General features: G+C 37.7%; 1 protein-coding gene and 1 long non-coding RNA gene across 9 annotated transcripts in view; one reads left to right on the top strand and one right to left on the bottom strand.

The window, feature by feature from the left end:
• Positions 1 to 12327, bottom strand: part of LOC149771356 (E3 ubiquitin-protein ligase TRIM33-like) — a 137050-nt gene extending 124723 nt beyond the window's left edge. For 2 of the 7 annotated variants that reach the window (XM_089948557.1, XM_089948558.1), the window contains exon 1: positions 10860 to 12321. In XM_089948557.1, coding sequence (XP_089804683.1) covers positions 10860 to 11999 — 1140 coding nt within the window. In that variant the 5' untranslated portion in view covers positions 12000 to 12321. Of the gene's footprint in view, positions 1 to 10859 lie in introns of all 7 variants that reach the window. The other 5 variants (XM_089948556.1, XM_089948555.1, XM_089948554.1 and 2 more) reach the window with 3 other exon arrangements.
• Positions 12037 to 15563, top strand: part of LOC149771357 (uncharacterized) — a 71156-nt gene continuing 67629 nt past the window's right edge. For both annotated transcript variants that reach the window (XR_016418317.1, XR_016418318.1), the window contains exon 1: positions 12037 to 12135. This is a non-coding gene — a long non-coding RNA (uncharacterized LOC149771357). The remainder of the gene's footprint in view (positions 12136 to 15563) is intronic.

A 15563-nucleotide genomic window follows, 5' to 3' on the forward strand; every position in this document is an offset into this window, starting at 1 on the left:
AGCTGAATGATGAACTTCAGCGTAGCATCAAATCAATGATGGGAAAATAATCAAATATCGATATCAAAGTACACGAGTCATAAAAATAACATCGTCTGAATACGCCGCTGACATATATAAGTCGTTCATCAGAACCGTGTTGGGATGGCCGGACGTGCAAGCTTATGTTGGACCACGACAACCACAGCTACATAATTATTCACCGTTTGAAACTTTTTATGAACACCAAAGATTACCGGAGGCTCTTCTTGGGAGGGTCACATCTGGATAGTAGCATACCAATTCCTGAAATAGGAGAAATCGTCAGTGCGATTGCGCAGGAATATGAAAATACACAAACCAATCTTCGACGATCTTCGAGCAGTATTTGACTGAATATCCAAAAGATTATTATCAGAAAAAAATATTAATATAATAAAACATCTGAACCATTTGATGAAAGAAACTTCATTTTCAATTGAAGTTGTTCACAAAATAAACAGTATTGATCCAAATTATAAAAAGTTACTTTTTGATATTTTTATGATAACTGAAGACGAACCACGTCCGTCAGAGTACTACCACCGTTGAATTAATATAAAACTGGTTAAGGTTCGCGATGACATGATTCAAGAATATTTTCCGAAATTAATGCTGCATGGGAAAAAATAAATGGTCCTTCAATTATTCACGAACATCACAACGATCCGAATGGTGTTGGTCGTCATGTATCGCCGGCATTGTCAATATCATGTCGATGAGTTATGTAAATCTAGTCTGTGGCGAAGTCGACGGTAATTATATATAGTCCTTACAATCATCCCACGGGCAGGTTCAGCAGGGATATATTCATAATAGCTTTTCTCCGGATGTCCCACCGGGTCATTCCATTGTGTTAGTGCCCGTTAATCATGTTTATATACGATGTCGTAATCCACGCTGCCACGAATACATTTTCGTCGAACCGACCAAAATGGTAATTTACTGGACACGCTTGGTTTAGAATTGACTGTCAGTTTGTACTTGCGTGACAGCCGTGACGCCCACCATTACAAAACAAATAACAAAACTTAAAATATTTTTTGTCGTTATTTCTTTTCTCGATAATCTGTATAATACTGGCGACGTTGCTATTCCATGGATTCAGGAATCCTAGCGGATTCAAGCACATGTTTCTTTAGCTGCCTCGTACAAGCACTTACAGCCGCTCGAGTTTCATAATGTCGAGACAGCTCTGATAGCATTTCCTCAATGGCGCTTGTCAGTGGAACATATTTAGCAATATCATGTTGTTCATGTAAATCCGGCAATGATAATTCTATTTCTCGTTGGAGTAATTTTATACATTTATATTCTACCCCTAGTGTTTATCTGACCTCCTCACTTCGCTGCTGTATCATCTCAAAACCGTCGTTGATTTGTGTCAACATCGAGTTGAATTACGAGACTATCTTGCTGTAATTGTTTAATCTCAGAGACAATCTCGTTAATAGTTCCGTGGTTCATTATACAGTGAGTGTATTTCTTTAATACAAGGCTTTTATCAAGACTAGTTTGATAGCGTGTTGCTGGATCATGTAAACTTAGTGTAATAAATCCATGCGGGGTTTCTGAGAATGTGCAAAGAAGTTTCTAAACTTTTTTCTATCCACGTCATATGGACACCAAGTCTGATGAAGATTTCTCAGCGTATGTGTCAACACCGTTAACAATAATAAAAAACGTACAGTTATATCTGATCACCTTGGGGATATGAGTGTATCGCTTCGTAACGTAAATAACATATGCCTGCCTCGTGAAAATATTCTGGCCGGATTTGTTTGTTTGTCAATAATAACATCATCGTAAACAACTAGATTGCTGACAACTCCGTCAAGATCCTCTACGGAGGGCGCATCATCGACATCAGTGATAAATTCAATAATACCTTTATTGCTTTCAGCCTTTTTGAATTCCTTAAGAACATCATATCATCATTGTTCATCTACCATGGTGCCAATAACTAAAGTTTGCCCCAGCTGAGTCACCTCATTATCAGTTTGAGCAACAACTAAACCCAGACGAATTTCCGGTAAATAAGATTGATCAAGCTATTGATAAAAAATAAAACTATTCGATAATCAGTCGCCTAATGGTTGATAAGATCAGCGATGTGTGGTAAACTAGCCGTTGGAGCAGACAATTAATTGTCCGATTATAATGTTATGCAGTCGATTTATTATAGTCCAAGAAGATATTGGAGATGCACAGCAGTGATTAGCAAACCCGCCTATACACTTGTTTCACTCGTGCTGGAGTGGCAGATTGGTTGTCACGACAGGCAATATGTCAAATTTAGCTACCACGTACCAAAACGATCCAGGATGGACGGTTTGATGTCAGTTCGCCCTAAAATGTTGATCAGGCAGATATGCTGTTTTTACTACATTACGTCATTCGCACATCACGGAAACTGCGCACATAGAAATACGTGTTGATTGTCTTCGACGTTGCAAGCAGATACAAAGAAGCAGAACCGCTATCGACAAAAAAAAAAGTCGAAGTCACACTCAACTGTCAATCGACAGCGATCCTCGAAGTTGCTGTAGGTTGATCCCGGCAAAGAATTTATCAGTGCAGTATCAATGCGGGTGCTACAACATATAGTTAAAAGCAAACGTGAACACACCGCGTTACATCGTGATTAGGCGCTAATTTGATCAATTTAATCGGACACTTGATGTGCGATTGTTTGGACATCTGTAAGTGCAGAAACTACTGAGCAAGAACAGATCACGCGAATGTGTTGCGTTCCTATCTCAGTGATACCGCGTTGAGCAAAGAATCACCAGTGGAATGAACATGAAACCCATCGATGCAATCATGAAAACCACATACCACGACGAAAATCAACAGGAAATCCATTACAACAACCAGTGCTGGCAACAACGTGCCAGTCACGTATTTGTATGAACCTGGTGAACTTGAGGGTGGTGATGCAGGAGCAACTGATCGCATCTGGAGTATAACCAAACATTTAACTTCCAGCTAGGTAAGATGTACTGGCCAGCTTGCAATCTACGGACTAGATTCATCGACTCCTCAACGTGGATTTGGTTATCAACAATTAAAGGTAATTCATGAAGATACCCAGTTACCAACAAGTTGGATACGGTTTCGCAGACACGGCTCGACCTCAGTCGCAGGGCGGAAGAGCTTGCTTGAGGGAGCTTGCTCCCCTATGTATGTTACATTCAATACATGTCAGGTGACATTTTCGCGTGTGTGGCCAATACTACTATCGATTCTCTCCACGGTAAATGTTCGTACGTCATTAGGAAAATATTGCTACATCATTATTGTGTTACATTAGGCGCAGTGATTATTTTGTTTTTGTTTCAACGTCATGATAACTTTAACATCAAGATCGAACTGACGATGATTGTTTTTTGTCCTCTCGTGCATAACCACCTATTATTTTCTTAATCGTGCCTGGCACGTTTCTTTCCCCAACCGGTTTCTTCGACGCCGTGTCTGGTTTATCGTAGACAATTCTGAGCAGTTTAGACATTATTTTAATTTTCGACACTGCCAAATATACTAACTTTGACCATTCGATGCTATCGTCGACAATCCAGATATTCGTATCAGATTTGTATCCCTTTGCGAAGAATGAATTGTTATCGCATTTCCTAGAGTCCAACATGTTGACCTCGTTTCCTCCGCCGACAGAGCATTATGTACAGCTCTACGGGAACTTCAACATTATCATTAAGAATCAATTTCTGCTGGGTATTAGTTCCTGGAATCGTGGCCAGAATAATTTGTCTGCGTGTATCCTCTGAATCATAAATCAATGTGAAGCTAAAATAATCTATGAAGAAGTGAATTAAGGACGTTTTTTCGTGATACAGCTAACAGATCTTTAGGTCAACATAAGTTCCATAAACCAGATATTGGTGTCTCTGGAATTATGTTAGGCATTATTTCACGCTGAATCTTGTTAGCTATGATCTGATTAAGTTTTTTTAATTCTCGTAATAATTCATCGCCTTATCAGTGGTCGTACAATATTTTCTGGTACACGTTGACGTAGTTGCGTAGCCAGCAATTCGGTGATTCTCCTGTAAACTGAGAAGGTTGTACTTGATCGCGAGACATGATACTTGTCCGTGCTTTTCGTCATCGGCCAGTCGAGAAACATTTTAAATGTATCTGGACACAGTATATTCTTGCCCCATATAATGATTTTAGTAATATATTTGTATCCATTCGCTCGAGGGTCAACAAGTCACCACGCCATCGAAAGAAGCTGTGATACGTGCATGACTTAACTCCCCGTTGTGTCATATCTCTGGCAAGACGGCGAGATGGAGTCAAGACAATCATGTTTAAGTGTTTAAATAATTCTAACACACGTGTTGTTTTACTGGAACCACTAATACCATTAAGATAGACCGTGCTATGTCTCGCGATTGGATCATTTACTGACCGAAACGATCGCGATTCTGACCATTTATCATTTCGGTAATACATCGCAGGACGTTTAATATCGTCCGATTCAGAATCATTACATATTTGTTAGCGATTTGTTCTCTAACAAACATAATGTGGATCACCACTGCCGTCGATAAATAGGTACAAAAGAGCCATTTTCGGTCGACTTACATAAAATGAATCAGAAGCAAATCTAACAGCATTAATCGGAAACCGGTTAATCATCGATAACAGGTTTATTGACGAATACGCGAGCATCGAAGATCTCAGATGAGCGAACTGCGGAGAATCACCATCGCAATAGCTAACGACTGTGCTAATATTTGTACCGTCGATTAGACACGCGCGCTGCCGCGACAATAATACCCTTCGCTACCCCGTATCTGCAATCACAAGATCAAGTTCTACTGGGTCCATGATTAATCTTGTGCAGCGGCGTTTATTTTCGGATGACGCACAGAATGTTAATTTAACGATATATTTTCTGCACATATCTTTATGATTGTGCGGTTACCATTGTGTTATTCTTTTATTCTCGATTCTGTAATTCCGTTTCCAAGTCTCGAGTTAATATAGTGTTCTCTGATACGCTGAACCACACAAGTGAACCTGCCAGTGACCGCGGCAGTGGAATTTGTGCTTCGGTCACGCATCGGGGAACTATCATTAATTTCAGGATCGTTAAACGATATAGTACATAAACCACTGCGGACGCTAGATACGCAATTTAATACTATTTTTTGTCTATTCCTGTAAACGTGCCTGCTTTGGAGTTTTTATTTATAGTGACAACGCTGTCATGTCGCCATGACTCTTTAACAGGATCGAGTTTATCACGAATAATCCAGGTTAGGTCATCTTGGCTAGCATGTTCGACAATAAAATTTATTCTGAACAGATATCGTTTGTCGTGTGCAACATTATTAATAATAGCCGCTGCTAGCTTGTCGTTCATGGTGGAATCAACGAAAATATGTAATCTATCGGGAATGTTGATAAAACATGGAAAATACCATCTTGCGCGAACTCATTTTTGGCCATTATGCTAATTTCGTGTAATTTCAGCTAAAATGGTGGACGTTTTTTGTCACCTGGTAATATATCGATGTCAAATCTAGTAGTGTGCTGTAGTTCAATCTCGGATAACCTCTCAAATTTCCTCGGGGTTAATAACTCATTATTCCGATTTCATAAATTTTTGTGCAATTTTCGACGTGGAGAAGCTGTTTTTATTCCGATTAGCCCAAAATAATGATATCTCAGCTGCAACAGTATGTTTAGTCATTATGCTCAGTATACGTTATACGTTCTTTAATATAATATGAGTTTCTTCCAACTACAAACGATACTATAATATAATTATGCCAATGGCAAAAAAATAATTGCAAGTGGCTAAAGATCCGATCAGTAAGTCCCTGTGGAAAAAAAAAACTGTCGCCGAGATTATTGCAGTGTTCATATGATAAATATCAGACGTGGCATTACCGGCCCAAAACCATGTCTGATATGTGGGGTGGGGTTTCAAAGATGACCTAAACTATGTGTCTCCGTTTTAAACATATTTTGAAAAAAATGAACACTGATGATAATGTTAAAATAAAGAACAAACATAATTACATTGAGAGATATACTAAAATAGAAATGTATTAGAGAAAGTAGAATAATATAATGGAGAAAACTAAGAAAGAGATTGAGAATTTGCGAAACATCCGATCTTCACAAACAACGAGGCTAATCGTGCCCGTATAATCATAAACCTTCGTCGCAAAAAATTCATGGCAATGTCTGTTATATGGGCTAACCAATGATTGGTTTTGGATTTCATGATAGAAAAAAGATTTTATAAAAAAAACTATTATTCCCACAGATTCGTATATGAATGTTTTAATGGATGATAGATGACGGTTCTGTAATCGATCACATCAACTCAAGAAGAATAGATAATAGACTGGAGCATTTACAATCAATCACAGCAAACGAGAATAGCAAGCGAGGGAAAACCGGTTATACAAATATAAACAGAAGCCAATTAAATCAATAAATTTAGAGACCAAAGACACAAAATAACTTTTATCAACAGGAGCAGCTGGAAAATAGTTTGAGATCCATAAAAATTAAGTGAAGCCGGTCGCAAATGGTATATATATATATATATATATATATATATATATATATATATATATATATAACTCAGCTGCTTCGAAGCGACTTATCCAGAAAGGAAAATTAGGAAATAGCTCTGCTACCGGGCCCACATACAAGTCAGTGTACATAACAGATTGTACTACATCTAGTAATGTAACGTATTTTTTTACCAGACCGAATTGACGGAATTCCGATTCGACTCACAATTTAGACATCCCTGCGTCACGTGTCAAGCCCGGCAAAATATATATGACCAATTGACCTAGTAATAATAAAACGCAGGTTCCCACGCTCAAGAAAGAGTCGATACCTGTTACAATTATACATGATTTAAAATGCTCGCAAGCTTAATAAATTATCTGTGAGATGTTTAGTGTCATATAACTGTATTAATTTTTATCTGTATGTCAGTCCATCGGTTCATAAGTTCCAATGTACTGCACTGCTGGTATGGTTCATGTAAATTATTTTAGTCGTATATTCTTAACAGAAGCTGTGATGTAACGGTTAAGACCTACGGACAAGCTCTCGATCGACCTGTGGAAACTTACTTCATGAAGAAAATATTATAGTGGGGAAGTGCCTGCGACACACTGAAAAAGATGAAATATCATTGAACGAGTGCACGTGCCTGGGCCCATCCAGAACCCAAATGAAGGTGTTTATTGTATAGCACCCGGGGTTGATTAACAAATTAAAATGCAGTCTGCACAGTCCTCTGAATCTCTCAAATTTCGTTCTAAAGTTTCTTTTCGCACATAGCGATTCTCCAGAGGGGTGTATTGATGAAAAAGATACAAAAAAGCTATAACAGTTACCCAAGAAAGTTATTCAACAGATATTCAACTTCAATCAACTTTTCGCAGTCATTCCATTTAGCTATTTAATGCAAGTCTCGGACTGGCCTTTGGTAACTAATAAATCAGCATTGACACGGTAGAAATAGCATTCTTACAAGGCCCGAATTGTAAAATGGGGCCTGGATTGGGGGGGGGGGGGGCTCAAGGTCGGCGCAGCGTTTTTGGGGGGTCGGTCGTCCCATTCATTGAGGTCAGCATGAATAGTAATTGTCCACTGAGGTCAGCATGGAGAGTAACCAGTGATCCAACCAGGTTTACATACAAGGCTCGGATTAGTTTTCGGTAACTAATACAGCAGCATTTTTTCTGACAAAAATAAAACTTTTTTAGCCCTCGCCTTTTGCTAATTGAGGTATCGATGTGGGTCCCCTGCAAGTCGGTCTCCCCCTTTAGTGCCGTTCCCCCCCCCCCCAATCTGCAGCTATTTCAATTGTCAAGTGAGTCGAGATCTATTTTTAGATAAGGACAGCCCTACATATTTCAAAGTTTGACCATCTTTACGTGCAATTTCGACCTTATTGGATTGAACACAACCTGTTTTTGTTTTGTTTTTGTTTTTTAATTTCGGCACTTCAAATGACAGAGAAGAAAAAGGAAAAGTTTGGAAAGGGTATGCAATAGTGTTTCTTTAAGAATTGTGCAAATGAACCCATTTAAATTAGTCTTATTTGATAGCAGCTGACGATAAACGACTTAAATCCAAAGAAACAAAAGAAAGAAAGAAAGAAAGACATATCGTATCCAATATACTGCGGATTCTAAGCATGGAAAACATGACCACGAATCCCCTACTTCACCCATTTACCTTGGTTAACGTGGCAAATTTCGCACAATTAGACAGTAAGAAAGAGGAAAGAAGAACAAAATCCAATATACTGCCCTAACTCGTCCTAACTTTACTTACAAAATGATAAATTTTCTTTAAAATGTGTGTGTGTGTATGTGTGTGTGTGTGTTATTTTATTTATTATACTGGTTGTGGATCATCTATTATTCATTGCCATCTCAGCAAAATCATATAATCATTAAGGTATAGATACTCATGTAATTATACATGTATAGCATGAACTTGAATACATTTCAGTGTAAGGATATGTAATGATTCCTACAGTCTGTTTGTCAGGTCTGTTAATAATGCTCGTTCTAATTACTAGCGAGAAATTTCCAAAACTTATTCTATTAGTTGTTGATCCTCGAAATGTTTATAAGAGGAGCATCGAATTTCCGCTCAAAGTCCATGGAATACAGGAGGAATTTGAAAGAATATCACTTTTTAGTCAAGGTATACACACCTGCACTTAAAACCATACTCCTCGAAGCTAACAGAATAATTTAGTTCATTTAAATTTATTTTATTTTGTTTTGACTAATCTAGACGTTTCGTGTAAACCGCACTGATAGCACAAACAATAGTGTTTTAGATCTCTCCTTGACAAGTCTTTATACCTATTTGAAAATATCACAACCGCCTTTTGCCCCACCCCCTTTCAAGCACTTCGCTTAAAATATTACCTTTGTACGGAACAACTGGTTTTGTGAGGGAATTAGGACCTAGACATTGCTCGATGAAAGTCTTCTGTTTCTGTAGATGATTTTGTGATGTACTGACTTTGCAATATGAAACTTCGTTAGAAAACATTACTGATTTTTACGTTGTTTTTTCTGTTTTTATTTTCTTTTGTTTTCTTATGGTTTTTTATTTTGTGTGTATCTTTTACGTAAACGTCTTGCGAAACATGAAACGTTGATTCATTCCGTATGATTACCGCATTGTTCAAAAAATAAAAGTTTCATTTTATTTTATTTTAACAGCTGCCAAAAAAAAAATGTACGAACAACGAACGATACATGTTCTTTTGATCTTATATCCCGATTCCATATCTCTGTGTCACATATGTCTTTCAAATGCTAATATTAATTGGACAAAATTTATCACATTAGCTCTTTTGTGGAATTCTGCACGTAAACGACGAATCTGGATTGAAACCACTGCTAAATAAAGTATGGACGAATACATGACGTTAAATGATTGAGTACGTGAAGTTAAATGTTTGCTTGAGTACATGAAGTTACACGGCTGTATGAGTGGATGAAGTTAAAAGGCTCAAACAGTGCATGAAGTTTAATAGCCGCATGGGTACGAGTACATGACGTTAAAAGGTTGTAAGGGTACATGAAGTTAAATGGTCACATGAGTACGAATACATAAAGTTAAAGGAGTGTGTGAAATACATGAATTTAAATGACTATGAGTACATGAAGTTAAATGGCTGTAGTAGTACATGAAGTTAAAAGGCTGTACGAGTACATGCATTTAAATGGCTTCATTGGTACATTAAATCACAGTCCAGCCTCTCAAAACATGCCGGCTAACCTATGACAATGACTTTACCGTGAGTACATATTTCAAGTAATGTTAGATTCACGTGCGATTTAGTAGGATTTGAACGCAGTGGAGAGTTCATTACTATGAAACAAACGTAGAGACCACATAAGAAAATAATTGGATCCAAGTCCATGTGTGGTGCATTCCTCAAGTGTCGAACCACCAAATAACGTGTAGTCCTACTATTACTTCCGATGTTATTTAACGACCTGATGTGTACGACCGAGAAATGATCCAACCGGGTTCATTCAAATATCACGGTGCCCGCTGTTATCATAATGGGACATTGATACATAGCATCTTGCGCTACATTTTAACATTCAGTTAAATTTTATTCCATTATATGGACTGTACCGATATTTATTTCTAGTTTTATTCAGGTGATACTGTATGTTAAATTTTAGAAATGTGCGAGAATCACATATGAGTGAGGTTAAAATACAACCCAAGGCGGTGGAGTAAAGTCGAGGCCTCAACATAATTATTTACTTCATCTAATTACTCTGCTCTTTGTAATTCCGGTGAACCAGGGAATGTCATAAAATGTGAAAATCACAGAATATACAACTATAAGGTACGTTAAACGTATATGGGAATTTTAATGGAAAATATACACAGATGCGGATGCCTTTTACATTATGTCATAAAATGTGAAAATCACAGAATATACAACTATAAGGTACGTTAAACGTATATGGGAATTTTAATGGAAAATATACACAGATGTGGGTGCCTTTTACATTGTGTCATAAAATGTGAAACTCACAGAATATGCAACTATAGCTTCTTTACATTACCATCTCGTACAAAAAAATCTAATTCAATGGCACATCAAAATTTCAGAGTTTATCAGCGAATTCAATATCATGCAGGAAATTAACTCAGTATGTGAAAATAGGTCTGTTTGTATTTGCGTTGGAACTACAATCATTGCTTATTTAGTAAAAGGTAAGAGAAAAGACTTAAATTTCTTCAGCACATTGTGGATGAAATTTATGAGTACTGATACTTACGGCGTCAGTAGAATCTTGCAATATGCCAATCAAGGGAATCAGTTTTCTTGCAATGATTTTGGCTGGAGAAAACAGTGTGTTATCCAGAAGTATGTTGGGTGTTGGATCAGTCTTTAATATTGCCGCCGAAATTAATTGTTCAAGATCTGGACCATTCTTTACTATCTCGATGTCTGTCCCCTGATCTCTTACTTTTTGTGCATTGTCCTTAGTGTTAGAACACCAGCTGAATTCATCATGCATATATGTCTTGAAAACTGCGTTTTGCTGTCTAAGGAGGTGGTAAACATGTTTTATTTTGTCTTTAAATTTTGCCGCTTCTTGGTCAATAGCTTTGTGTAATTGTGAACACTGGAAGTCAACTGCTTTTAATTCCTCCCGCTCAGCATCATTGATGCTCCTATCAAGCTCCTCCCCCTTTGCTGTGGAAGCCTTGATACGTCTCAGTTTGTCTGAGCATTGCTTCAATTTCGTATCTAGGGTCTGTTTCACTTCGGCTGCAACATCAGCAACAGATTTTGTAGCATGCGTGTCGTGCTTAATCACTTTGCACATGATACAAACAGACACTTTACAGTCTTGGCAAACAAGCTTAATTTCCTCTTCTGGATGTTGATCACAGAACACACGTTGTCGGATTTTGCCTTTCATTTCAGAATCTAGAGTTACCAAGTCACGTATTTTGTGATGCCTAGTCGCTTTCGATTTTTCGTGGACATAACAACATGACTGACACAAATTCTCCTCACAATCCAAACATCTACTGCTTGCTAAGTTTTTCGGACCACAAATCTCACAAGGATATTTCTCACTCGAGTCCGTATCGATGTAGAAGTTACTTTGAAATCCAGAAACCCCACTTTTCGGTAAATTTACACTTGTCCTGCATATGGGGCAATTAAACTGACCATTGTGAAGGTTAACCCGTACATAATCCTCCAGACAGTTGTAACAAAAACTGTGGTGACAGGATATTAGCTTCGGATTCTTAAAACTCTCCATGCAAATACTGCATTCATGTCGACTTGCTGCCATTTTCGAGGGCACTTTCGTTTTGTTCCACCAAAAAGGAGATATAGGTATAGGAAGCTTACGTGTTAGCGCCACCTGTTGGATGAAAGCGCTATATATTTCAATCATTGTCAGAAGTTCAATGATTTCTCCCTAGCTCGGGCCATTTTCCTTCAGGTTTTCAAACAACTATCTGATGGATATGACCGAGCGTTGATCCGATCGTGATGAGAGTTTTTAGAGGCGACAGTACTTAGGGTGAAAAGTAAGTCAAAACGTACTCAACGTGAAACTCATTAGCGTAAATACATACCAAATTGAACATTTGCTCAAATTAAATCAAGTCCAAGCAGGCGGAGACATTTAGTGATGTTGTGTAGTATATTGCATGTTCCGTGTATCATACTATACCACTTCTCTGTAAGTTGTGCATAGGCCAGATTGGTTCTAGGCTGATTTCACTGATCACCTTTATAAATTTCATTCAGAGTCTATGTTGTTCAGTGACATACGTGTTAGCGCCACCTGTTGGATGACATAGGACACAGATTCTATGAGATGATGTGACAATGTTTGACCTTTCAATAAATGAATATCTAGTCGACTTTTAATTTGATACATTTCATCGATCTGAGTACCAAACATAAGTAGTTATGGTTTGCACTTTATTTTTTGTGTTGTTTTTGTTTTTGTTTTGTTTGTTTGCTTGTGGGCTTTTTCGGTGATGTTGTTTTGGGGAGGTTTTTTTTTGCTGGTGGTGGTTGTTTTTTTATATTATTATTATTATTATTATTTTATTTTTTTGGGGGGAGGGGTCGTTTTAAGTTTGGCTACATAAATATCCTTTGATGATCAGAAAACTCTGATTCAATTATTTTACAATTCTAAGCTCCACAGTCTGGAGTACAGCTATGTTCCACAACCTAGGCCAGTTATCATCCTGAGTGCAAACTTACATTTGTCTCGGCAAGGTCAGTTACGTTTTTATCTCTCTTGAATACATTTTGCTTTAGGTACATGTGCACAGTGACATGTACAGTTTGACTTAAGTGCCTTTGGCTTAGGTGCGTATTGGCTCAATATGTTTTGGTCAAGGTACGTTTTGACCTGGATACATTTCAGAGGCGTAGTTATGATATTTTGCGCCCGGGGACGAACTATAAAATTGGCGCCCCAGCCCCCTCCCCGTTTAATCACATTTTTGAATATTACCCTTGTTTACTTATTATAGTGTAACGTTGTAAGCCTCATTTTGGCGCCCCTATACCTTGGCGCCCGGGGACATATGTACCCCCTGCCCCCCCCCCCCCCCGCTACGCCTCTGATACGTTTACATTGTAAATCTTGAAGGAAAATATAACGCAAATGTACGGCTCAAGTCAAATTAGGGTCAATTAATCAAGGTAAATTAGGGTCAATTAGTCAAGTCAAATTAGGGAAGTTTTCACAACAATATGATACGTATCATGATTGGCTATCTATGACGTTCGGTGTAACTGAAACGGGCGTGTACAGCGGGTATTAAGTCCTGTGCAAATCAACTACCCGCCTCGAGTGGTCTAAGCTACTAGTCTTTACGGATCACTTTTATTTCAGTGTAGGGCAATAAATCAGACCCTCAACCGCGACGATATTGATTTTCTGTTTATATCACATATCGTCCATCAGTATCAACACATATTTGGGAGAATGCACCGACAGCAACGTGCGTACAAGGGCCGCAGACAGGATTTTTGAGCCGTAGGACAAATTATCCAGAAGACCCCGTTGTGCGCTCCGGAATTTAGTCATAGTTATTCTACCCTGTTCTCGGCCTTGTGTGGGTATTATGTGAAAGCTTGTCAGTGGTTTCCTGTGGGTCGGTGATACTTTCTGAGGTTTGCCAGGGTTCTTCTATCAATATTGGGCTCCAACTTGGAATACACCATTTCTCGAGAAATTGCACGCAACAACTTTGTGTACAAAAGTGAAGCATCTGACCTTGTAATGGAGAACACATGACCCAAGTTACCTATAATTAGTGTTCACTTGGCTTTAACATTTTTTGTGATTCTACGGAAAGTAGGACAAATATAACAGATTTAAGGCCGTCTAAAGCACATATTGTGTTATAGTTAAAACCTATCACTTCTGAAACTTAATATTTGTGAAAAAGTGAAGCAAAATAAAAAATACAGTAGTTTTATGCTTTCTTTCCATGCAATAGAGATATCAGCCAAAACCAGTCTACGGGGGACCAGACCTTTTCCAGTAGTTGCAGCAGTCAGTGCAATTATGCATGGCTGAGTAATTGTGTTAAGGCTAACATGTGTACACAACAAGCTGTTGATTAGTTTAATATTGTAATCTAGATAATTTATGCCACAAGCAGGATGATTTTTTTAGGTCTTATAATTAATAAAGAGATCCAATGTGGTACATGATCATATGATGGCTTTTGAGATTTTGACTACAAATAAGCCATCTTTTGGAAGAAGTGTGATAAAACAGAAAGACCAACACAATAATTATTTCAGGATAAACACCATAGTAGTTATTTTTGCTGGATTGATAGGATGATGTTCAACCTGTTTCATGTTAAGTTTAATGAAGTATAATTGAGCTGTCCATAGTGAGATGTAAAGCTGACTAAATGTGTCAAGTGACACCTATGAAGAACATCAAAGTGTAAATGGAAACTATAAAGTACTACTGATTGAAGAAGTAAGGAGTAGATTGTTAGAGAAATTGAACTATGGCTGACATCAGGACCTGATGGAAAACATTGCTTTACATGAAATAATTTGAGATCTGAATAAACAAACAAGTCAATTTAATATGATTTTGCTTATTTCTTTTCATATTCAAAGTCCAGCATTTTACAGCAGTTTGTAAGAAATGACAACAGAAAAGGACCCTTTGGGGTTCATGAAATTGTAGTTGGGACTTGTGGAATTGGATTCATGGTTTGGGATATTTTTTAAAGTCTGTGTCAAAATAAATTTCCTTTGAGCACTGAAATGAAAAATAATATATGGCAAATTATACAGGGACAGTCCACTCTTTATCCTCACAATAAGTGAATTTCTGAGCACTGAGGCTTACAATTGTGTTCTTCTGACTTTACTGACAACGTCTTATAATGAGGACTTTGGGTGTCTTACAGTGGGGACTTTGCTATTGCCTTTATTGAAAATGTATTATAGTGGGGCCTTTGACTGCTCCAGACTTGACTGAAAATGTCTTATAGTGTGGACTATTTGTGTCTTATAGTGGACACTTTGCTATTGACTTGACTGAAAATGTCTTATAGTGGGGACTTTGCTATTGACTTGACTGAAAATGTCTCATAGTGGGGACTTTGGCTGATACAGGCTTGACTGAAAATGTCTTATAGTGGGGACTTTGCTACTGACTTGACTGAAAATGTCTTATAATGGGGACTGAGCTAAAGTCAGCTGAATTAACATTTTAAGCAAATTTGCCAAATCATGAAAGTCTGGTTAATGAGACAACCTCAAGAGTAATTCTGTATCAATTTTACCAAGAAAAAGCCATTGGTTATGTATTGCTTTATTATGAAAGACTATTTAAACCGTTGAAAATTACACACTGGAAACAAGAGGTCTGTAACCAATTTGTATAGCAGTTCACGTGAACACAGTTGAAAAAAGAGGTTTTCTAATAAATCAATGCAAAAATAATTTACAACCA

Source organism: Sinohyriopsis cumingii, unplaced genomic scaffold, assembly GCF_028554795.1.
Source record: "Sinohyriopsis cumingii isolate HCF-2022 unplaced genomic scaffold, ASM2855479v2 utg001937l, whole genome shotgun sequence".
In the NCBI taxonomy this organism is placed as follows: domain Eukaryota; kingdom Metazoa; phylum Mollusca; class Bivalvia; order Unionida; family Unionidae; genus Sinohyriopsis; species Sinohyriopsis cumingii.